This window comes from Daucus carota, chromosome 4, assembly GCF_001625215.2.
Source record: "Daucus carota subsp. sativus chromosome 4, DH1 v3.0, whole genome shotgun sequence".
NCBI classification, from domain to species: Eukaryota; Viridiplantae; Streptophyta; class Magnoliopsida; order Apiales; family Apiaceae; genus Daucus; species Daucus carota.
The window spans coordinates 30,232,501-30,255,736 of NC_030384.2; the positions used below are offsets into that span (position 1 = coordinate 30,232,501).

General features: G+C 35.7%; 3 protein-coding genes across 6 annotated transcripts; all 3 read left to right on the forward strand.

Annotated features, from left to right (window-relative positions):
- Positions 1 to 5,256: 5,256 nt before the first annotated feature.
- Positions 5,257 to 6,686, forward strand: LOC108217188 (F-box protein CPR1-like). The gene is made up of 2 exons (XM_017390031.2): positions 5,257 to 6,390; positions 6,519 to 6,686. Exons 1-2 carry the CDS (start codon positions 5,257 to 5,259, stop codon positions 6,684 to 6,686), a joined length of 1,302 nt encoding a protein of 433 aa, XP_017245520.2.
- Positions 6,687 to 10,592: 3,906 nt separating this feature from the next.
- LOC108217189 (uncharacterized) lies at positions 10,593 to 11,024 on the forward strand. Its single transcript, XM_017390032.1, has 2 exons — positions 10,593 to 10,691; positions 10,764 to 11,024. Exons 1-2 carry the CDS (start codon positions 10,593 to 10,595, stop codon positions 11,022 to 11,024), a joined length of 360 nt encoding a protein of 119 aa, XP_017245521.1.
- Positions 11,025 to 17,189: 6,165 nt separating this feature from the next.
- Positions 17,190 to 22,043, forward strand: LOC108219147 (protein-tyrosine-phosphatase MKP1). 4 transcript variants are annotated; one of them, XM_017392439.2, is made up of 5 exons: positions 17,191 to 17,370; positions 17,631 to 19,538; positions 19,656 to 20,326; positions 21,102 to 21,291; positions 21,716 to 22,043. In XM_017392439.2, exons 2-4 carry the CDS (start codon positions 17,810 to 17,812, stop codon positions 21,156 to 21,158), a joined length of 2,457 nt encoding a protein of 818 aa, XP_017247928.1. In that variant the 5' UTR covers positions 17,191 to 17,370; positions 17,631 to 17,809; the 3' UTR covers positions 21,159 to 21,291; positions 21,716 to 22,043. The 4 variants fall into 4 exon arrangements, with proteins under 4 accessions (XP_017247927.1, XP_017247926.1, XP_063947751.1 ...); XM_017392438.2 differs by having other exon boundaries at positions 17,190 to 17,370; positions 17,631 to 20,326; positions 21,634 to 22,043; XM_017392437.2 differs by having other exon boundaries at positions 17,190 to 17,370; positions 17,631 to 20,326.
- The last annotated feature ends 1,193 nt before the right edge of the window (positions 22,044 to 23,236 follow it).

The following is a 23,236-nucleotide window of genomic DNA, read 5'->3' on the forward strand; positions in this document are numbered from 1 at the left end:
ACGGAATTCTTTCTCCTTGGCGGCTTTCATATCATTTAGGGTGTAAGTCAAAATTTTTGTTACTGCTTGAGCCCGTTCACAATACATTGTCACAGTCATGAACATTAAGACTGCGCTTGACAATCTCTCTCTTTCGCTCTGATAAATTGCGACAATAGTCAATATTGTCACTGTTAGGATCATGCCTGACAGTATATGTTTCTGTTACTAATTTTGCTTTATCTGAAAGTTGATTGTTTTGGATTATATTGATGATCTCCAATCTTGCAACTACCCTGCAACAAGTAATTAATACAGATATGTTCTCTGAATCTGTAAAAATTACCACATGCTACCATTTGTGTCACAAGGACCAATTCAACCTGGAGCTTAGTTCTCTTGGCTTAGTATGCCTTAACCTAGGTTTTAGTTAGTTTTAATCTTGACATTGCTTTTGGATTTTTAGAACAATGTATCTGTCTACTGCACTGCATAAGCAGATGGCCCTTCAGAGGATATATGCTACACGCCTATATGTCTATTCAATCTGCATTTCTGGTCTAGATATTGACCTAGGGCAAGGTCTCCAGCAGTTTGTCGACAGTCACATGCTATGTTTGAAATATATTCAAGTTAATAGACCACTTCTTTGCTTGAACACAGATATCAGATCCATGATCAGTGAGGGGCAGAACATGTCGAAATTGAACTACTAAAAATGATTAGTACCATAAATTAGACCATATCACAAAGATTCTACATTTTTCTGCTGTTTAAATAATTAATTTGAAATTAGTTAGTCATTATTTATATTTTGTTATGGAAATAAATTTTTTTAAAAATCAAATATTAAGTGATGAATACTTTTTTATTAATTTATTAACTGACTAAAAGCTAGTTTCAATTTTTTTAATTTTTTTTAAAAGTTTACTTAGCCGAATATTTTTTTTGTTTTTCTCACAAGTCAAAACCGACCGCCAGTCGTAAATCGGTCGGAAATGATAGAACGAAATGGTCGGTTTTCTGCACTTGAGTTTGTGGTCGGAAATGAGTTAAATTTGGTCGGTTTTCTGTGTTAAAATTATGAGTTTGGTCGGAAATGTGTTGCATGTGGTCGGTTTTCTGCGTTAAAATTATGAGTTTGGTCGGAAATATATTGAATGTGGTCGGTTTTCTGGGTGTACAATGTTTTTAGTTTTTTTTAAATAGTTTACTTAGTCGAATAGAATTTATTGTTTTTCTAGAAGTCAAAACCGACCGCCCGGGTATTAATGGTCGGAAAAGAAGCAGGCCATTTCCGACCGCCAAAATCGGTCGGAAATAATCTGGGCTCCACCTCGTCCCCACTCAGCCAATCACAAGTCGACAACAAGTTAAAAGCTGATCAATTATTTTAAACTAGTCAAGGTGGTCAGAAATGTGTCGGTCAGTTTAACGACGTGGCGTCCATGTCAGCTGAAGAACGTTGGTGAGCAGGACCCACGACCATTATAACCGACCGATTTGGTGCGGTCAGTAATGGCGGCCGTAAATGACGTCATTTTTTTACGACCGATCGCATTTGGTCTGTCAATAGGAAATGCCCGCTTTTTTTTCCGACCACTTTGGTCTGTCGAAAATGCCCGCTTTTCTAGTAGTGTGAGCAACCGAATCTGCCTAGGGAAAACTAGTATATATATGAGGTGTCCAGACACCAGTTTCCAAGGCAAACACCTCCAGATCTATGGAAAACGACTCCACATATTGGTACTCAACAGGCACAGCCCTGAAGCTCTCGTGACAACATTATTCTCATTCACCCTACTAAACAAGTCCCTCCCCAAAATACTTCCGCTGAAGAATCAAAGAATTCTGCCTTGTTATGACGAGTAACTCTGATATCATGTTATTGTTATTGATTACTTTTTTAATTTGTTAACTAAAAATATCAACGCTCAAGGTAATTTATGATAAATGTCATGTTGGATATTAGTTAGAGGTACATTGGTTGGATTTTAGTTGGAGCTGTCTTAATCGTAACACTCTTAATTATTATAATTGAGTTTAGTATATCTTTAAATATATACAAGCTTTATAAATTAATCTTTTATTTAATTGCTATAATAACCATGATAACTATTCACCTATTTTCATATAAATTCCCTGATTGGTTAATCGGGGTTTGTTAAACTCCTTAAAAGAAGAAAGACAAATAATAAATAAGATTGATCTAAAATAATTTAAGTGTGATATCTGATTGGTTAAACTACTTTAAAACTCATTGATCGGTTACTTGATGGAGGATTGCGTCCAATCTTCAACATTAAAAATTCAAGTTTCTAACGACTATATTTCAATGACAGTACGTATTATAAGTTTATAATAATTATTATAACTCTGCTTCAATTTGTTGTATACCATGTTCGATTTCTGTCATATTTACACTAATTTGGCTTTCCATTTTGATAAATGTCATGTTGCATTTTAGCTAGAGTTACATCAGTCGGATTTTAGTTAGAGTTGCCTCGATGGTAACGGTTTTAATTATTATAATTGAGTCTACTCTAAATTTAATTTATATGTGATTTAACTGCTTTAACAGCCACGATAACTGTTCATCTAATTTATTATTATTCAAATTTAAAATTTCCAACCGTTAGATTCTAAATATTATATCCTAACATATATATTCGAAACAGCTCCATTTCATTATATTATATGTGGCTTAGGATAACTAATGATTCTTTATTAATTTTACACGCGCGCACACACACATATCCTAACATGACATTTACGCTCGCGCGCACGCACACACAAATTTCTAACTACTATATTCATTGACAAATGGCTATGATAACGCTGTTTCAATTTGTTGTATATCATGTTGGATTGTAGTCATATGTACACTGGATTGGCTTTTCATTTCGCTAAATGTCATGTTGGATTTTAGCTAGAGTTACGTCTGTTGGATTTTAATTGGAGCTGCCTCAGTTGTAACGCTCTTAATTATTATACTTGGGTTTAACTATATCTTTAAATTATATACAATTTTGCTAAAATTATCTTTCATTTATAAATCGCCTAATAACCAAGATAACTATTTACATACTTTATTACTAGAGTAATTTACACTTTGCACCCCCTAAGTTTAAGCGCTTTTTCGATTTGGTCTCAAACAAAATTTCTTGTAAATACGCACTCTAATGTTAAAAAAACATTTCGATATGCACTCCTTTGACCATTTTCCGTCAAGTTGAATGTTAAAATTAACGGCTGCAGGGGTAAAATAGTAATTTTGTAGACTTCCTTCTACTGATTTTCCCCCTACAAAATTACTATATATATTATATATTACTAAACCGGAGATGCCTCGATTGTAACGCTCTTATGTATTATACTTGAGTTAACTATATATTTAATTATATAAAATTTTGCTAAAAATATCTTTCATTTAATCGTCTAATAACCACGATAATTGTTTACATACCTCTTTATTATTTCAAATTTCTAACCGTTATATTTAAAATATTATATTAAAATGACTTTTTGAAACAACTCCATTTCATTGTATTATATGTAATTTAGAATTAAATAATGATATTTTTGATTATATATATATATAAAGAACAAAGTTCCATGTAGTCCACATATTTACTGTAGTACCGTAGACCACGTATGTTCTGCAACTATAGAATGACATAAAAAAATTGCAAAATGTGTTATTTTGCAAATCATGTTCTATAAACATCACTATTTTGTTAAAATTTTGACAATCCTAAACATTCTACAAGTTAAATAGTGAAAACACATTATTCTGCAAAACATGTTAAGTTTGCAGAACATATTTACATATTACAGAACATATATGTTCTACTTGTCGAACATAAATAATTTTCAATATTTTTCGTGAAATAGTGATATTTATAGAATGTATTTCACAAAATAACAAGTTTCATATATTTTGCAATGTTTTTATGCCATTCTATAGTTGCAGAACATACGTGGTCTACGGCACTACAGTAAATATGTGGACTACATGGAACTTAACTCTATATATAAATATATATTATTCAAATACAAAGCGCTAAAATAAAATTTAATATAAACCACCCCTAAACGAAATCACCATCCTCTATATGTCATCACCCACCCCCTATATACACCTATCACCTCGCCCTCCCTCAACCATCCCCGGCCCATTAGAGCCTTGTCAAGACTTCGGACAAGTCTTGGACAGGCTCCATTAACAGCAAAACTTTTGTCCCACTATATAGCCCCCAAGTCCCATATATATAGAGTATCTTGAGATCTATTTCCAAAATTCTTCTCATTCTAATCAATTGTACAATTTGTATTTCAATGATTTGTATTGGAGAAGGATCATGTATATATGTGTGTGTCGAAAACTACATTATTATTGTTCGATTTTTGAACTTTAAAATTAAAATTTCTAACAAATATATTACGGTTACTCTAATATAACGGTTACAATTGCTCAATTTGAATTTGTTGTATCCTATGTTGTATTTTAATCATATTTACACGTATTTGGTTTTTCATATTAAATATCGTGTCAGTTTTTAGCTAGAGTTATCATGGTTGGATTTTGCTAGAGTTGCCTCGACTTTAGTACTCTTAATTATTATATTGAGTAGATTATTGATTATATAATATATTGTTCTTATAAATTTTTTTCCCATTAAATTGCTCTAACAATCGTGATAACTGATCACCTACTTTATTATTATTTTCAAATTTCATATCTCTAACCTTTACTAACTAGATATTATATTGTAGCAGTTTTAACTACTTTAATAAATTTTAACTAAAATCTACACATATTCAGATTTTAGAAAATTATTAATGTATTATAATTTTAAAATCAAGCTATCTAAGATTTTTAAAATTTACACGAACTTAAATTAAATAAAATTTCTGTGAAACCAATCCAACAAATATTTATCCATTTTCATTTCAAATTTCAAAATAAATTATATAAAAAGTACGCATAACACCATCGAACTATAATATCTTAGTGATTTAATTAATTAACCAACCAATTTTAGCGAACTATTGTAAAAACTCAAATACAATCAAAATTTAATATATAATTCCAAATCTCAACTAACAACTTACTTCGCCTAAATTCTAATGAAATTAAAAAAATTGATGATTAGGCCTTGGATTTTCTAATCTATAGATAAATCCATGCAATCTAATTAAATGCACCTGACTATAAAATCTTGCAAGGTTTAACTCGGCCAAACATAACGACAATACCATTTCAAAGTGACAGCAATGGAGTGCTTACCAACTGAAATCAACACCAAAATTCTTATAGACTTGCCAGTCAAAACACTAGGGCAACTAAAGTGCGTATCAAAATCTTTCAACATGCTTCTCAAATCTCCCCATTTCATCAAACGCCACAGCGAGCAAATTTTGGATCAGAACAGTCTGAAAGTACTACTTGTAGCTGCCAGTTCGAGTGTGCACACTCTGACAATCACGGATCACAACCTTGTCTCTCGTCTGGCTGCTGTTCCATTGCCCCCGAATGATGTCAGCAAGTTCCGACATCCCACCAGTCTGGTTGGCACATCAAAGAGCTTAGCATGCCTGCGCTGCCCTCCAAACACATACTCTCTTCTGAACCCGACTACTAAAGAGTTTCGGGTTTTGCCTAATCCTGGTAGATTCTGGATTTCGAGTTGGCATCCGAGTAAGGTGTCCGGATTTGGTTACATTCCATCACTGGATGATTTCAGGGTGGTTAGTGTTGCCCTTTATAAAGATCGGCCTTATGCACCAGTGATCAGGGTTTATTCTAGTAAGGCTGACTCATGGAAGACCAAGAAGATCACGGTTACCGAACCACTTTTGGGTTTTATTTCTGATTGTGCGGTTTATTTAAATGGTTCCGCTTACTGGCTAGGCTGGTCTGTAGAAGTTGATGGGAAGCATCGATATCGACGACTTTGCCTCATAGCGTTTGATTTTGTTAAAGAGGAATTTAGTACAGTTTCTTTACATGATGAGAATATACATGATGAGGATAAAATTAAGGCTTTTGTGGTGTTGGAAGGGTGCCTTAGTGTTGTGGTTGATGAGGATGATTTCTCTGTGGGAATGTGGATGATGAAGGATCTTGGTGTTCAAGAGTCTTGGACCAAGAGTTTTTCGTTCAGAAGATCTTTTCTTCAACCCCATGTGCCGGTTTTCCCAATTTGCCAGGCAGAAGATGCCGTTTTGTTTGATGTAAATCTTGAGCTTGGATGGTATGATCCGGTGAAGGATATAGCCTCCAAGCTTTGTGATTTACGAAGGATTAGGAGTAGGGAAGGTCGAATCCACATTGCAAAGTATGAGGAGAGTCTGATTTCGCCTCATGACATTCGGCAGGGCAGAATTGCAAGCATAATAGCGGACGAGGTAATTTACTCATACAATTACATCGGTTATTGGTGATGTGAGGAAAAGTATTTAATAAGAATAATAATGATCTCTTCTTGTTACTTGTGATAAAAGTTTGTAATTAAAATCTCTTTCTGTTTTTGCAGGAGATTGCTTGTCTGAAATTAGAGCTTAATAAGATGATCCTGAAGCTTGAGGAGGCTGAAGCTCACGAGATGGATCTTCTGGAGAAGCTTAGAATTGATGAGGAGAATAATGTTCTGAAGAAGCGGATCAAGGAGCTGGAGGATGAGCTCAGTAGGCTGCGACTTTGAAATGAAGAGGCCCAGGGGTCTAGGGATCACAATGACGCTGCTGCAAAGGAAGTTGCTTGAAGCGAGGGATGCCTCGCGGATTATGTAATTGAATAGTTTAATCTTGCTATTTCTGTGTCTTTAAACTTTGTTTGCCATCTGGTTTGGCTATCTTTTGTTTGCTGGAGACTTTTTGATATTGATGCAGTTGCTTTGTTGAATTTGGTTTGATGACATGGGATCTCTGATGAATTGTTGTCACTCCGGTCACACCTTTTGCGAAATGTTTGCAGGAATCTGAATTTGGTATATAGCCTCGTAGAAAAGTTTGCTGCAGGAATCTGAATTTGACATGTTTGCATAGACATCTATAATTACAGGCTTTGAATGTTTAGATCTCGGGTGGTGGCCGAAATTTTTGCTTATTATGTTGTAACAAGCTCTCAAGACATTGGCATTGGACTTAGAGTTAATTATGTCATGAAGACTGTAGGAGTGCGTTGTCTCTGGTTTGATTAATATATCACCAAGCAATCGCCAGAATACGTGTTATGTAATGTAACAACTGATGATTGCTGCAGCCTTCAGGCATGAAGCGACGACTGGAACAGCTTTATCAAATTGATAAAGACTTTGGTTAAGTGAAAATCGGATACTTTCATGAGATGTATACAGTTTGGTTTGTATCTTGTATGGCTCAGTAGTGAACAAGTACTAACTTCTATCAGTCTTCTATTCATGCATTGCTTATTTGCTTTAAAGAATGCAACACGAATACTTATAAACTATGTTGCTCCCGACTCTTATTTTTCTTCGAGTACCCGTGTCGGACACTCGACAGCTGTACATGGGTATGGACACTCCGACACTTATTTTCAGCCAAAGAAATGTAAAATTTTCAAAATATTACGGAATTCGACACTTAATTGTGTATCCAGGTTGGACACATTGAGCGAGTTCGGGTAACCTGGCTTATAAACCTAAATGTCCATAGTCCATGTATAAGATGGTGTATTATGAAGCTATTGAAATTAATTGCTTGCTCGGAGGAAAAAAATTAAGAATAAATTTCATAGGCGTGGCTAAAATTTAATCTAATTTTCAGAAATGTGGCTAGATTTTTATATTAAGAGAATGGTGTCTGGATTTCGTGTCTGCCTTTTAAAAACTTGTTTCCCATTAAGGACGTTATGTTTGCACCGTTAACTTAATTAAAAAAACATAAACTAAAGGGTTAAAGGGGTATATATGAAAAAGGCGCTGTAAAATCAGCGAAAAATAAGAAGATTCGGAAGATCCTGGCATAATCTCCAGCCCCTCCAAATTTTCCTCCTATGAAAGATGTGGAAGAAGTGCAGCCAGCTAAGTGAAACAGCCCGTCCTTTTTTTTCTTCCTCGAAGAAAAGAAAGGTTTCAAATGTGTGACCTTCTTGAAGCACAAGCTGATTTGCAAGGCCATGGGGCTTTGTAGAAGCCTTTACAAGGTGAAGCTCAACAACAACAATACCGTTTTTGCTGTCAAGAAATTGAAACAATCACTTCTCTCAATCGATGAATATTATTTCACCCATCGGAAGTATCTGCATCCACGGCTTTCCTCCATACAGTTCTTCAACCTTCGCCCAACATTAGCATCGGTTCAAGCAACTCTAATCGCTACTACTTTACCACAATAACAAAAGGAAAAGACAATATTTGGGTTTAGGAGACGAGGGTCTATTTAATGGGAGACAAGCTTTTGAAAGGCGGAAATGAAATCGAGTCACCATTAATCTGTTAATTTAGAAATCCAGCCACATTTCTAAACATTAGCATAAAACTTGGCCGCACTCCTGAAATTTACTCAAGAAAGAGTAAATTTCTTAAAATTAAAGTTTAAGCTAGTAAATTTCCTTCCCCTAAGCAAGCATGAGAAGTAGGAAGTCATACTTGTACAGGGCATATATGGTTGGTATGGTAGCAATATTGTCTAGATTTTCCGAAAAATATATTTGCTTTTCTAGTTATGTGGACTATGAATGGGGCAGAAAATCAACATGTCATAATTATCGTTGCTCAATCATTGAATATTTGAAATCTATTACGTAGTCTATTGCAACGATCACTTTATTATTACAATGACGTGATCAACATTGAAACCTATTAACGTAGGGTCGCACTCAAGAGAGAACCAGTCCTTAAAATAGAACCATAGAACCACTAAGGTTCTGCTACGGAACCCTAAATTTTAAATAGATTTTTAGGATCTAAATCTAAATACATGTTTTTTCATGTTTTTTCATCGTTGTGTGTGTTCAAAAATAATTTTAAAATATAACACATAGATATTGACATTTTTTGCATGTGGAGTTCTGCTGCTGAACCCTAACTAATAAGGGTTCTATGGGTTCTCTCCCTAATGGTGCTCTCTTAAACATGACCCCTATTACGTAATCTATTGCAAGACCACGATCACTTTATTATTACAATGACGTGATCGATATTGAAATCTATTACGCAATCTGTTGCAAGGATCTCTTTATCACAACAGAATTCTTTCTCCTTGGCGGCTTTCATATCATTAGGGTGTAAGTCATAATTTTTGTTACTGCTTAGCCCTCTACAATACATTGTCTCAGTCATAAACATTAAGACTGCGCTTGACAATCTCTCTCTTTCGCTCTGATAAATTGCGACAATGTCACTGTTAGGATCATGCCTGACAGTTCTGTTACTGATTTTGCTTTTATTTTAAAGCTGATTGTTTTGGATTCTATTAATGGTCTCCAATGTTGAAACTACCTGCAACAACTAATTGATCCCACTTGATGGACTTTGCAGAATGGTCTCTGCGCTTTTAAAGTAAAATCGATAAATGGAGTACTTGGAGCAATTTGTTTTAGACTCATGATGTCAGCCCATACATGGAAGGAAGAAAGATGAAAACAAACTCTCTCCGCTTCATGTCAGTTGTATATAGAAGCTTGTACAGGTGTAGCTTTATTCAGTTTTCTCAATTATTCGGCATCATAATATAACAAATAGCAGTTTTGACAGTAGCCTAAAAGAAATTTTATTGAAGGAGATAATTTACCATCAAGGTACAGATATGTTCTCTGAATCTGTATAAATTACTACTTACTACCATTTGTGTCACAAGGGCGAATTCAACCTGCAGGAGTTTAGTTCTCTTGGCTTAATATGCCTTAACCTAGGTTTTAGTTAGTTTTGATGTTGACATTGGTTTTGGATTTTTAGAATAATGTATCCGGCACTGCATAAGCAGATGGCGCTTCAGAGGAAATATCTGTTGCACAATCTGTGACAAAACCAATCAACAATGGCAATCGTGTTCGTAATCAAATAATGAGGAGACAAGAGCGGAAAAACCCGATCGACTCCACGAAACAAATCAAATAATGAGGGGACAAGAACCCGACTCCAGTGCATAGCTGTTTCTTTAAAGCGTATTAGCGTTTGACAGTGAAGCAATTGCATTACTTATAGAGAAGAGAAGGGAGCAATATTACCTTACTAACATATTTGAACTTGTGCTATATAAAGCAATGCAAACTCCTTTTTCATATCAATGTGGAACTAAAGCTTATTTAGCAAATTTTCCACTTTCAAGGGTTCAACTTTGAATGATCACATAGGCTTAATGACCTTTTAGCCCTCGAAGTATGTATGAATGTTCCGATGCGGCCTCGATGTTTAAAAGCGTACCCTTCGACCCTCAAAGTATCCGATACGTACCTTTTAGCCCTTTTCCAAAAAAACGGTATAAATCGGGGGGGACAAACAAGACATTTAACCCTGAGTTTCCCTCCAAAAATCTAGAGGTCTCCCGCCATCCCCTTTTGCCCTTGATGTTTCTTGTGTATATATATATGTATCATAGTTGTGTGTGTTGTCATTTTCTTGTGTAAAACAGAACAAGTTGTCTAGATGGAGCCTAACTGTAGGTGTGGAACAGCTGCTGCTTTGAAGACATCGTGGACTGATTCTAATCCGGGGAGGCGATTCTGGGGATGTATGAGATTCAAGGTAAGCAGATCCCACTAACATGTATGATTTTTGTTCTTAAATGTAATCTAACTATATCTAATTTAACTGCAGGATAACAGAAGCAATGCTTGTAACTTTCACCAATGGTTTGATCCACCCATGTGTGCAAGATCAAAAGCAATAATCCCAGGACTGTTGCGGCGCATTCGAAATCTCGAAGATGATGCAAAGAAAAATGAGGCTGCAGCTGGTGTGAACAGACCCGTGAAGAGAAAAAAGTCCATACTGGTTTTGTTGTTTGTGTTGTTAATAGTATGGGTGTTTGTAAGGGCAAACAAAAATGCTTCACCTAGTGTGTTAGAACTACCCTAGTTGTACTATGCAGTATGTACTAGCATCTATTGTAATGAAATGAAAGTAGATGTTTTGGAATGGAAATCATTAGCTTACATTAAATTCTTTGCAAAAGATCAAGTTACAAAACATCCCCAAAAGCATTACAACTGAAATAAAATTAAGTCCAGAAAGTAGTCAAAGTACCAATGTCATAGCATTACAAAATAATAGAGAAAAACTGCTAAAATCAAGGCTGCTGGCTATCCTTCCCCTTTGCTGCAGAACCTGGGAGATAACTCTTTTTCAAAGCACCGAGAGCTTTGGCCAATGTACCCTTTGTGATTACATTTCTGCCATGTGATAAGAATGGTGCAGACTTGACCTCTGTTTGACCAACAATGGCCTTATACTGCTTCACTGGTGGAGGTTGTTTCTTCCCTAGTTTCATAGGGCCTGTGTAAGAATTTATCTGCACCCGTGGAGGTTGTTTATCCTCCTCCCCAGCCTCATCAATGACAACTGGGGTATCCACTGTGTTTGTGAATTTGTTAAGAGCTATTTTCCTAAACAATCTGTAGCTTCTCCTAGGTTCAATCTCAGAGACTTTCATTGGATTTTTGCCTTTGTCAATCCTCTGTTGCATTTCCTGTTTCACAGTCTTCCTCCTAGCATCCTCCATTTCAACAGCTTGAGCCTCTGCAACACTTGTTTCCTTCTTCTTTTCTGAATCCATTATCTCTTTAAGGGTCTTCAGTTTTCCAGCTGCAACCATGATAGGTGAATCTCTGGTTGTTGTCAACCCCATTTTTTGGATCCTCATTTGCCTAATCTTCTTTGCTGCAATTGCTAGAGGGGTTTCATCATCCTCACTCTCCTCACTTGCATCACTTGCATCTTTGCCCTCACTGTCCTCACTTGCATCACTTGCATCTTTACCCTCACTGTCCTCACTTGCAGCTTCACTCTCATCTTTGTCCCCCTCTTCTTCAACAAGAGGTCCCTCAAACTCTTGACTTTGTTGAGTCAAGGGTGGACCTTGGTCAGGATAATCAATTGCAGTTTCTTGCAGTTCAGCACTATCTCCTTCATCTGCAGTTTCTGCCTCAGCATTTGCCTCAACTGGATGAAGTGAAGGGCAAGTCCTTTTGTTATGGCCAAATTCCTTGCACTTCCCACACCTGCATAAATGTAAGAAAATCTTAAAAACCATAGAAAAAGGCAAAAAAGGCAAAAAATAAAGAAAATATAGGAAATTACTACCTCACAGTTAATTGAGTTTTCTTGCTTAAAGTCTTCACACCTTCAATCTCCTTTTCAACTAAGTCTGGCATCTCTGGTCTTCTCCTTTTTTTGGGCCTTCCTGGTTGCCTCTCAACAGTTGGTGGTTTCATTACTAAACCACTCTTCTCCCACAAATTGTGACCATTCATGGGATAGATTATTCCAGAGTAAGCTTTTTTGTAGTTGGCTGTGGTGTAGACCTTGTCAACATAGTCCTCTACACTGTACCCCATCCTATTCAAGCAACTTATGACATGTTGGCAAGGTATGCCACACAAGTCCCATCTCATACACCCACAGGTCCTGTTTCCTAGATGGACAGCATACTTGGAACCAGTGAATGTAGTAACTTCAAATTCATCATAACCAGCATATGTGGAGTAGCAAGATCCACTCAGTTTCTTGTTTTTCTCAATAATCTTGTAGATTTTTGGGGTAAATTTTTTGTCCTCCCAAGAAACCATTTCATCTCTTTTTGTCTGCAGCCTCCTCATCAGGTATTCTCTAATCATTTCTAACATCAATAGAACTCCTTGCTCCCTAGCCCCCAAAATACACCTATTAAAACTCTCACACATATTGTTCAAAAGAAGATCACATCTTGACTCTGTTTTGAAATGAGATCTAGTCCAATGATGGAATGGAACCTCTGTCAACCATTTCCAAGCACCCTCATTCTCCTCTTTAATGTTGGTCATAGCAACCTGAAATGCCTCAATATTTGATGCCCTAGCACAAGCCCAAAGCTTGTCCTTCAAAGACCTACCCCCATACTTACCCTTAAAATTATTGTGTAAGTGTCTAACACAATACCTATGCTCAGCCATGGGTAACATCTCTTGAACTACATTCAAAAGCCCCTTCTGCCTATCACTAATGAAGGACCAACCATCACCTAGGCCTATATCAAAATCTTGAACAAGATAAGCCACAAACCATCTCCAGGAATCAAGTTTCTCAGCCTCAACTACTGCATATGCTATAGGAAACATACAATTATTGCCATCTAAACCCACAGCACAGAGTAACTGACCTTTGTAAGCACTTTTCAGGTGACAGCCATCCAAACCTATGAACTTCCTGCAACCAAGCTTAAAGCCATGCTTGAGCCCTCCTAGACAGATGTACATCCTTCTAAAGACTCCAACAGCCCCTACAAGCACAGATCTGGAATTTTAAAAAAAAGTACACATAAAGCATTTTAAAGTGAAATAATTAGATACAATACCTGGCTCTATGTCAATCTCAACTGTTGAGTTGGGGTTCCTTTTGAGAAGCTCTGTCCTGTAGTCCCACAGCTTCTGGAACTGCTCTTCAAGTGTCCCATTCATAATTCTCATACACTTTCTCCTTGCTTTTCTCAAGATGTGAGGCTTGATATCCAGCTGCAGATCTCTTAAAACTGTGTTGTGGAATGCTTTCACTGGCCAAGAGGGGTTGATTCTGAATTCTGCCAGATATTTCCTTGCCAAGAATCCTGAATTTATCAGAGGTAACCCCCTCTGCTCTCTAGCACATGTGTGCTCTGTCACAAAAAGAAGACATAAATACAATATGCATTCACCCAGTTGGCATTGTAAAAAGACACAAATAACCTCAAAATGTACCTGGGCCCACTTTCTTTAACTGCATGGTTTTGTTGAAGTTGAGAGAGGCAAAAAGAGACCACTGGCATGGAGCTTTACACACAGCCTTCACCCTTGTTCTGTCACTCTTGACAAACCTTATCACTCTACCTTCACTAGCTGAATGTTTCATTATAGCTTCTCTGCATTGTTTGTGATCAGTGAAAACCATCCCAACTGTCCACTTTGGATCTTCTGTGTCCTTGTAGATTGGAAATGTTTTCCTTCTACTACTGCCTTCACCCTCCTCTAAATCATTGCCATCCAAGCTTTCAAGATCATCACTGTCATACTCACTATGTTCTTCATCTTCTGGCTCCAACGGCACTTCTTCTGCTAATCCCAGTCCAGCCCTCAATGCACCAACCCATTCAACTCCAGCATCAACATTATCATTAAAGAGCAAGTCATCATCAGTCATTGAATAATCTGATTCAGCAAAATCAGAGTCCTCAAGTTCATCCACACTCATGCGTTCTTCAGCTGCATCATTCACCCCTCCAAAATTTTCTTCAAACTCCTGATTAGAATGTTGCACATAAACATCTATTTTGTTGTCATTTTCCATAGCAAATGACAACATATCTCCTACATCTTTCTCATCTTTCAATAAAACCAACCCTCCATCAAGATCTCTATCAGGAATCCTATAATAGAGACAGCTCAAACCCCCATAACCCAGAGCTTTACTCCATTCTCTCAGACTCTCCATGTTAATTTCGTCCTGGTCTCTAAAATTGTACACGGTGACTCTACCCCCAACATATTCGGTAACGGGGACCCAATTCAAAGACCCACCATGAAACATACTCAACATTATAGCATCATCACCTTTTAATCACAAAATCACGAGATGAACATTGGAAAATAATCATACAGAAAAAACAAAACAAAAACCCTATGAAAATGATGCAGATACAAGGGGGGGGGGGTGTTAATCATCATATTCAATTGAGAAAAGGGTTAAGAAATTACCAGCGGAGCTGTCGCTTATGCTAGCCATCACGATCTAAGACTTCAATCCACACCCAATCGTGCCTTGTTTCTTCTATCCGCAGCAGCTCGAACTTCTTCACTATGCTTTCTATTCTTTGTATTCTTTAGGGTTTAAAGGGTACGCATAAACTTAACCCAAATTAGGAATTCTCTACTTTACCCCCCGATTTATACCGTTTTTTTGGAAAAGGGCTAAAAGGTACGTATCGGATACTTTGAGGGTCGAAAGGTACGCTTTTAAACATCGAGGCCGCATCGGAACATCCATACATACTTCAAGGGTTAAAAGGTCATTAAGCCGATCACATATCATTCATCCCTTAAGGATTTTGAGTAATTCAACATGTTTCGGAAGGCTCTCTCTGACGGACAACACACTCCAAGCATCACTTGTTGGGCACACAAAACTTCCACTACTCAAAATTTCGGCTCAAAATGACTTGACAATGTGGGGCTAAAACCCACATTTTCTATATGTCTCTGTCTATTCTATCCACATTTCTGGTATATTGACCAAGCTAGGCAAGGTATCCGGTTTGTAGACAGTCATGCTATGTATTAAAGATATTCAAATTTCAAGTTACTAGACCATTTCTTTGCTTGAACACAGATATCAGATCCATAATCGGTGAGAGGCAGAACATGCAACTCCAGGAAGAATGGGGTGACAATTCTTTTTGTAGTAATCACAACATGGCATTTCTGATGCCTATATGCTTCGTAATGGTGCAAATTTTGCTTTCTTTGTCAACAAAACACAAGAACATATAATGCAAGTAACTTCGGTGCTTATCCATATCAGCGGCATCTTTGCAGTAATTTGAGGTTCTGTCAAGATAATAAGGCTACACACATTTCTTTCAATTTCCCCCTGATCTCCTGGCTGTAGTGAAGCTTTTAAATTCCTGATAAATTAAATTTCACAATTTGATTATTTTTATAGCTAGCCTGGGATTATTTTCTTGTTTGCTGCAGGCCTGCAGAAACATTTGCTACAAAACTGATCCTATTTGAACATACTAATTATCTGGTTGCTGGGATAGTTGAATTATGCGGTGATACAACAATTAAGACACTAGATTCGCCCACATATATATATATATTACTATCAAAGACACAAATCTCTCAATAATTGCCTGTAAATTTGGGAGCACAGGTTTATAAGTTACAACCCAAATATTAGCATCATCTGCAGTTGAAAATATTGATGTTCAAAAGTCAAGTTAGACTTGATCAAACAAATGTAGAATAAGATAAGGATGACAAATTTTATTTTATTTTGCCTAAAAGATGACACTTGCATAGTAGGAAATGTATTATATGTTCTTAAGCAAGATGTTGGTTGATGCATTCATTGTACTAAGACAATTAGAATGTCAAGTTCATAAAAAATGCATTCTGATAAAGTAATAGCAGAAGATTTTATGCCATTACTTCTAATATCAATGATCATTTAATAGTGTCACCAGAGTTTCTGTTTGGTTATGCAATTTACTGAAAACAAAAAGTTAGACTAAGATGTATTGTATTTGAAAAATGAAGATACATAATTTGGGATTGAAATTGAATATTTAAAAAGTAATAACTAATAAATATAATATAAAAAGCAAATTATTAATGAGTTAGTATGAATATTTGAGTACAATACATTTTACGAGTTTTATAATTTATATTTCTGTAGAAGTAGAAATGAAAAACAATCACAAACATGTCAAAATCAGATTATTAAAAGAGTATTTTATGCTCAGTGTAAAAATTGAAAAAAAGGGTACGCAAAAAATTATTTCTAATTTTGCTAAAATATCAAAAAATCAATTTCATTTCATTTTTTATTATTTTATGCAAATAAGATTAGTTTTGCATCTGTCTTTCATCTTTCACAGAGTTCAATATGTATTCTAAAACTCTCGTAAAATATAGTTATAAATTAGTTTATTTTTTTTTGAATATTTTATTTAAATTTTTATAAAAATTAAAACAATAAATTATCAAACAATATTTTATAGAAGTTTACATTACGTGTCAATAAAAATTGTAAATAAATGAGGAAATTAAAAAAAATTATAATTGATTTCTAATGATACATAAAAGTCTTGGTTCAATAAATTAAGATTCTTATCTTAGATCCACTGTTATTAAGTAACTGCATAAATAATAAATAACTCACTTATTAAGTTAGAAAATTTAAAATATTTTAATAATAAATAGAATATTTTTTTTAATATTTAATTAAATTGTGAAAATTCAATCATTTATCGATCTGCATATACATACAAAAAAAGTAGCCTGCTGACGAAAAAATGAAGAAAATTGCAATTTATGAGCAGGGGTCCTTTCACATGACTTGACAGTTTGTAGAGAGAGAAACATAAACAGGCTCAACCAGTTTTCTCTCAAATCTCTGGTTACATACTTATAAACACACACACATGTTATATACATACACACAGATAGATACAATTGAAGAACAGGCTTAAACGGTATGTCTTTTTATCCTTTTCTGTGTAAATCTGATGTTTTTCTTGGCCCATTTATGAACAGGCTTAAAGGGTTTCTGTTTTGGTGAAAATCTTGGAAATTTATGTGGTTTTGTTGTGTTTCTTGAGTGTATTTTTGTGGGGTTTGCTTGGTTTTGTGTTTTTGAGATCTTGGGTTTGTTAAGTTTTGATTTTTTGTGTTTGTAGATGTTTAAGTTGTTGATTTGTAATGTATTGACTGATGAGTAGTTGTTTTGGTTTAGGTGTGATTTGTGTAAGATCAAGATTCAAGCTTTACTGTGATTTTTAGGTTGAGTTGGATATGGTTTGATTGTAGGATTGTTTGGTGTTTTGCAATCTGCAATCTTTTAAGATAGCAGATAGGAGAATTTTTGTTGGGGTCTAAAGAGTTTGGTGGTTTATTCAGTAAAATCACTTTCGAATGCTGGGGAAGGATGATCCTGCTGCCAGTGATGGTGCTGGTGGCAGTGGTGGTGGTTCTTCTATGCCTTGTCCAGCTCCAGTACCTCGAAAACAGTATTGGAGGTCGGCTTCGTGGTCGGCTTCAAGGACCATGTTGCCTCAGCAGGACCCTAATGCTGAGAATGATGGTATGGATCCGAATGGAAGTAGAGGTGGTGGGGGTTGTAGGTTTAATGTTCCTTTGACTCCTAGAACACAAGGGAAGGCAAGGTCACTTTTGCCACCGTTGCAGCCTCTGGCCATTTCACGGAGAAGTTTGGATGAGTGGCCAAAAGCTGGGTCTGATGATGTTGGGGAGTGGCTGCTCCCTTGCACACCAGGTGGGAGAGATTTGAGCAGCGGCGGAGACAGATTGAAACTTGATTTGTCATCGATACGAAGTAAGGTGGATAGAAATAGCGGCCTTGTAAAGAAAGATAAGATTGCTGTCTATGATAAGGAATGTTCTAAAGTTGTGGAACATATATATCTTGGGGGTGATGGAGTTGCGAAAGATAAGGTGATACTTAAACAGCACGGAATCACCCATATTTTGAATTGTGTAGGTTTTGTCTGTCCAGAGTATTTTAAGTCGGAATTTGTATATCGTACATTGTGGTTACAGGACAGCCCCTCGGAAGATATTACTAGCATATTGTATGATGTATTTGATTATTTTGAAGACGTAAGGGAACAGAAGGGGCGTGTTTTTGTTCATTGCTGTCAAGGAGTTTCTCGCTCCACCTCATTGGTGATTGCTTACATTATGTGGAGAGAAGGGAAAAATTTTGATGACGCATTTCAGTATGTGAAAACAGCAAGAGGTATTGCTGATCCAAATATGGGTTTTGCTTGTCAGTTGTTACAGTGCCAGAAAAGGGTGCATGCTTTTCCTCTGAGCCCCAATTCGTTACTCAGGATGTACAGAATTGCTTCTCACTCTCCATACGATCCATTGCATCTTGTGCCGAAATTGCTAAATTCACCAAGCCCAGCTGCTTTGGATTCTAGGGGCGCATTTATTGTTCATGTACCTTCAGCTATCTATGTTTGGATAGGCATTAAATGTGAACCCACTATGGAAAGAGATGCAAGAGGAGCTGTTTGCCAGATTGTTCGTTATGAAAAGCTGCAGGTATCCATCGCAGCTATAAAGGAAGGAGAGGAACCTTCATACTTTTGGGACGCTATTTCCGATTTCCTTCCTAAAACAGATAAAAATAGCAACGGGGTGGATGTTGTCGAGTCAGCGAAGAAGATAGTTCCAGGCGAGAGAGAAGTGACTAAATACAGTGTCGAATTTGAGATATTCAAGAAAGCAGTTGTTGGGGGGTTTGTGCCTCCATTTGCATCATCCAACACTGACCATGAAACACACCTTCCTGTAAGAGAAAACAGTTGGAGTACGCTAAGGCGCAAGTTTACATCTGGCAGCATGAATGAGTTTGCCTCAGCTACAAAATCATATCTCTCCAGAGTGTATCCAGATTCTGTGTTGAAAAAATGTTTAGAAAATTCCTTGTCCAAGCCATCACTTTCTAATGTAAATTCGTCGTCTTCCTCTGTGTCGCCAACATCTCCATCGTCGACAACCTTCTCTTCCTCTTCACCTCCACATCTTTCTCCAAAGTCCTTATCATCAGATTCAAGTAGGAGCTCTAAATGCTTTTCAGATTCTCCTGTAAAGTCTCCTCCTCTGTCTACATGTGGTAACTCTCTAGCTTTTCATGTGCCTTCTTTTTCCAATTTATCTCTTCAGTCCTGTAAACTTTCCCCTCAATCCATGTCTAAAAGCACTGAATTTATCGATGTAAATTTTAACTCAGGCCATAGTTCTCAGTCAGTATCCGCGTCATCCAGGAAACCTCCACTTTCTATTGCTGAACGCAGAGGTAGCAAGTTGCCAATGCTTGCTGATGATTCAAGGGATAAGGAGGCTCCTTTAAGTGGTGTTTCTGGTAAAATTGTTGGTATCATAATGAAAAATAAGGATTATTCCCCAGATTTAGATAACAAAACAATCTCAAAAGGAGAGGAGGGTTTAGACGTCGAACCCGTGTATAAGCCAACTCCAGATAAAGTAATTAAGGTAAAAGAAGCTGCATCTGACAAGACACCAGATAAAGGAGCACGGAACGTATTATTGGATGCCAAGTGTGCAACAGACCTTTCTGGACTGGTGGACAAAAAATTATCTTGTCCAAAGCAAGATCAATTGGTAGTATGTAGGTGGCCTAGTTTGGAGAAAATTGTGTCGTTTTGTGCAGCTGATTTAGATGCCAAAGGTGTTTTCATCCTTATTGCTCCAGCTTCAGGCTTAGAAGAATTAATAGAGCACAAGGTTTTGTATATTTGGGTAGGAAAATGTATCAGTCATGGTGATGAGAAGATGCTTAAGGGAGACCAGGAGATTCCTGAGCATGAAGAGATTAACTTGAATGAAGTTAGTTTTGATGTGATCACTCAAATGGGCCTTCCCGACGACACTGACGTCAAGGTACATTCTGCATCAACTTTATCTTTCTTGTTATAAAAGTGTTTCCCCGCCGAATTTATGTAGTCATACGTAGCAGGTTTGTTGATACCTGGCAATAAATGAAATTTGGTATAAGCGAAATACACATGACATCGGCAAAAACCCATAGACTATATATGTAGAGAGAGTTAAATTTACATTAAAGCATTCATATATATGAAAACATTTGAAAATGTTGATGCTTTGTTTAGTGATCAGGTTTGAACCCAAGTGAATTCATAAGGAAAGAGAAACTACACATAGATTAATGTGCAATAAAAACCCAGGAGATCTTATAAGTAGTGCATAATATGTATATTAATGGCAGATATTTATTCTCTAACAATCTACATAACTAAATTCGGATACAAGATTGCAAGTGAATCTATTATTCTCACTTCTTTGATATTCTATAGTTTTAAATATTCATCAGAATGGAAGTTTTTGAAAGAATCACACTGGATAAAAATCTCCATTAACATAATTATTAATTACAATACAAATTAATTAGTGAAATTTTTTGTAAAATTTTGTTAGATCCCTTGCTTCATACTCCATCGCTTATTACCAACTTATATCTAATTGAGATTCTATCTGGTATATAGGATTCAAAATTGAGCTTGTACGGTTCGCATATGTTTCACGCTGCATGTTTTTATGGTGTTTTTTTTATTATTTGATGTAAATTGTACGTTCTGTAATTTGGACTATATTTTCAACATACTGATTGTTCAAGCTCAATATTGGATTTGATCAGATTGTCAGACAAGGTGAAGAACCTGCAGAGTTTCTTGCATTATTAGGTCCTTTGTAAATTATGACCATTACTAAGCTGATGGCATCTGCAGTCTGGACTTCTCACATATGTCCATTTCTTCAGCTTTACATGATCTGTAGTTGCAACTTGTCCAACATTTCGAGGAGCTTTGCTTTACAAAACTATGAAGGTATTAGCTATTTCTTTTTTTGTTCGCTTAATGTTTCATTGCGTGATGATTTTAACACACTGATTAAGGCATACATTTATTACACCTAACTATAATTAAAACAGTTCCTTACTCTGTTTTTTATTATTATAATGTGCATTTGAAATGATAAAAAAAGTTATATAGCAGACTAACAGTCTAGTTTTGGCAAGTAATTCACTGTGATTTTCTTTCCTTTGTTGTCTTTTTAACAATTTGAATGACTTTCTAAATCCTTGCATCAACGAAGTGGTTAAGTTTTTATACCAAGTTTGTTTTGCATCTTGTTCTATCAAATTTGAAATCCTTCTATATTGCATGTAGGCAGGGTGGGGAATCTATCTGTTGGTTAATTATGGCATAAAAATCGAAGATTCTGACGTAAAGTTCATATGCTCTGTTGCAGGACAGTAGTTTACCTTGTAAGTTAGCGGTGATTAACCAGGAACAGTGGCGGCACCCTCTTTACCTTGCTCTTTCTCTTACTAACAACTTGCTCTTTCTCTTACTAACAAACTAGAACATGGTTGTACATTTGGCTCTTAGCAACAGTTTTTTTTTTTTTTTTTTTTTAAATTGGTTAGTAACAAATGTCAAAGTCTTTAATCATAGATGCTTAATGGATGAGTAGTGAATAATTTACAAACTAATTTCATAAAGTCTTGCGAAGACAATTCTGCAGGATCTATATTCTATGCAACCTTTGATGTTAATTGCAGCCCTTGTTCTATTCATGATTCTTGTGCCAAATGCTGACACTGTGCTTAGTGTTTTAAACACTATTTAGATGCCAGTAGTGCACAGTGCACTGCACACCATCTAGAACAAAGAGCAAAAATAATCAAATGTAAGAAATTTGATTCAGATGTTAAATTTATGCGATTATTATTCTATTGGTTCGCGAAATTCTGTTGAAAAAGTCATGGTCCACAGGTTATTATGGTGTTGTTTATATTTGTGATATTTGTGTTTTACAAGATGCTACTCGTATGTGGCCTTTGTATGATTTGATTTATCGTAAACTCTTCCTTTCAATGGGTTTCGAAGATTTGATGGCCTCTTGAAATTTTTACGCTAAATATGATATATTGAATACAAAAATACAAGTACTATCAAAGTAAAAGAGGATAATGTCGATTTTTGAGTTAAATTTTAATAACTAATTCCTACTTGTTTATTTTCAAAAACAAGTATATATTTTTTTTTGAGATATTAACCCGAATTTTTGAGATATTAATTATTTCAAATTCACGACGGAATATTTTTGTCGTTTTTGCTCAAGTAGAAAGTTCAAAAAAAAAACGTCGCAACTTTTTACGTGTGTCGTTTTTGCTTGAGCAGAAAGTTAAAAAAAAATTCATTCCTCATAATTTAAATAATATAGTTTATATTATTCAAACATTCGTACAGTTGGATAGTCCAAAATGAATTTTAAAAAAAGTTCCATGTTTCGCGAAAGTATTCTATTAAAAGTTAAGCGATTTGATCGCATTTGACTACAAAATCCACACACGACATAAAAAACTATTTTTTTTTAATTTTTTAATCAATATTAACACGTTACAATAACATTTGTACGGTTGGATCATCTAAAATAATATTTAAGAAAATATTTTAATGTTTCGGGTAAGTATTTCATTAAGGACTAAGTAATTTGACTGCATTTGACTACAAAATCTATACAACAAATAAAAGGCTTTTTTTTAAAAAAAAATTTAATCAATATTAACACGTTACAATAACATCCGTACGGTTGGATCATCCAAAATAATTCTTCAAAACATAATTTCATGTTTCAGTTAAGTATTTCATTAATGGCTTAGTAATTTGACCACATTTGACTACAAAATTCAAAAACCAAATAAAAGGCTTTTTTTTTTAAATTTATTTTAATCAATATTAACAATACATTAATATCCGTACGGTT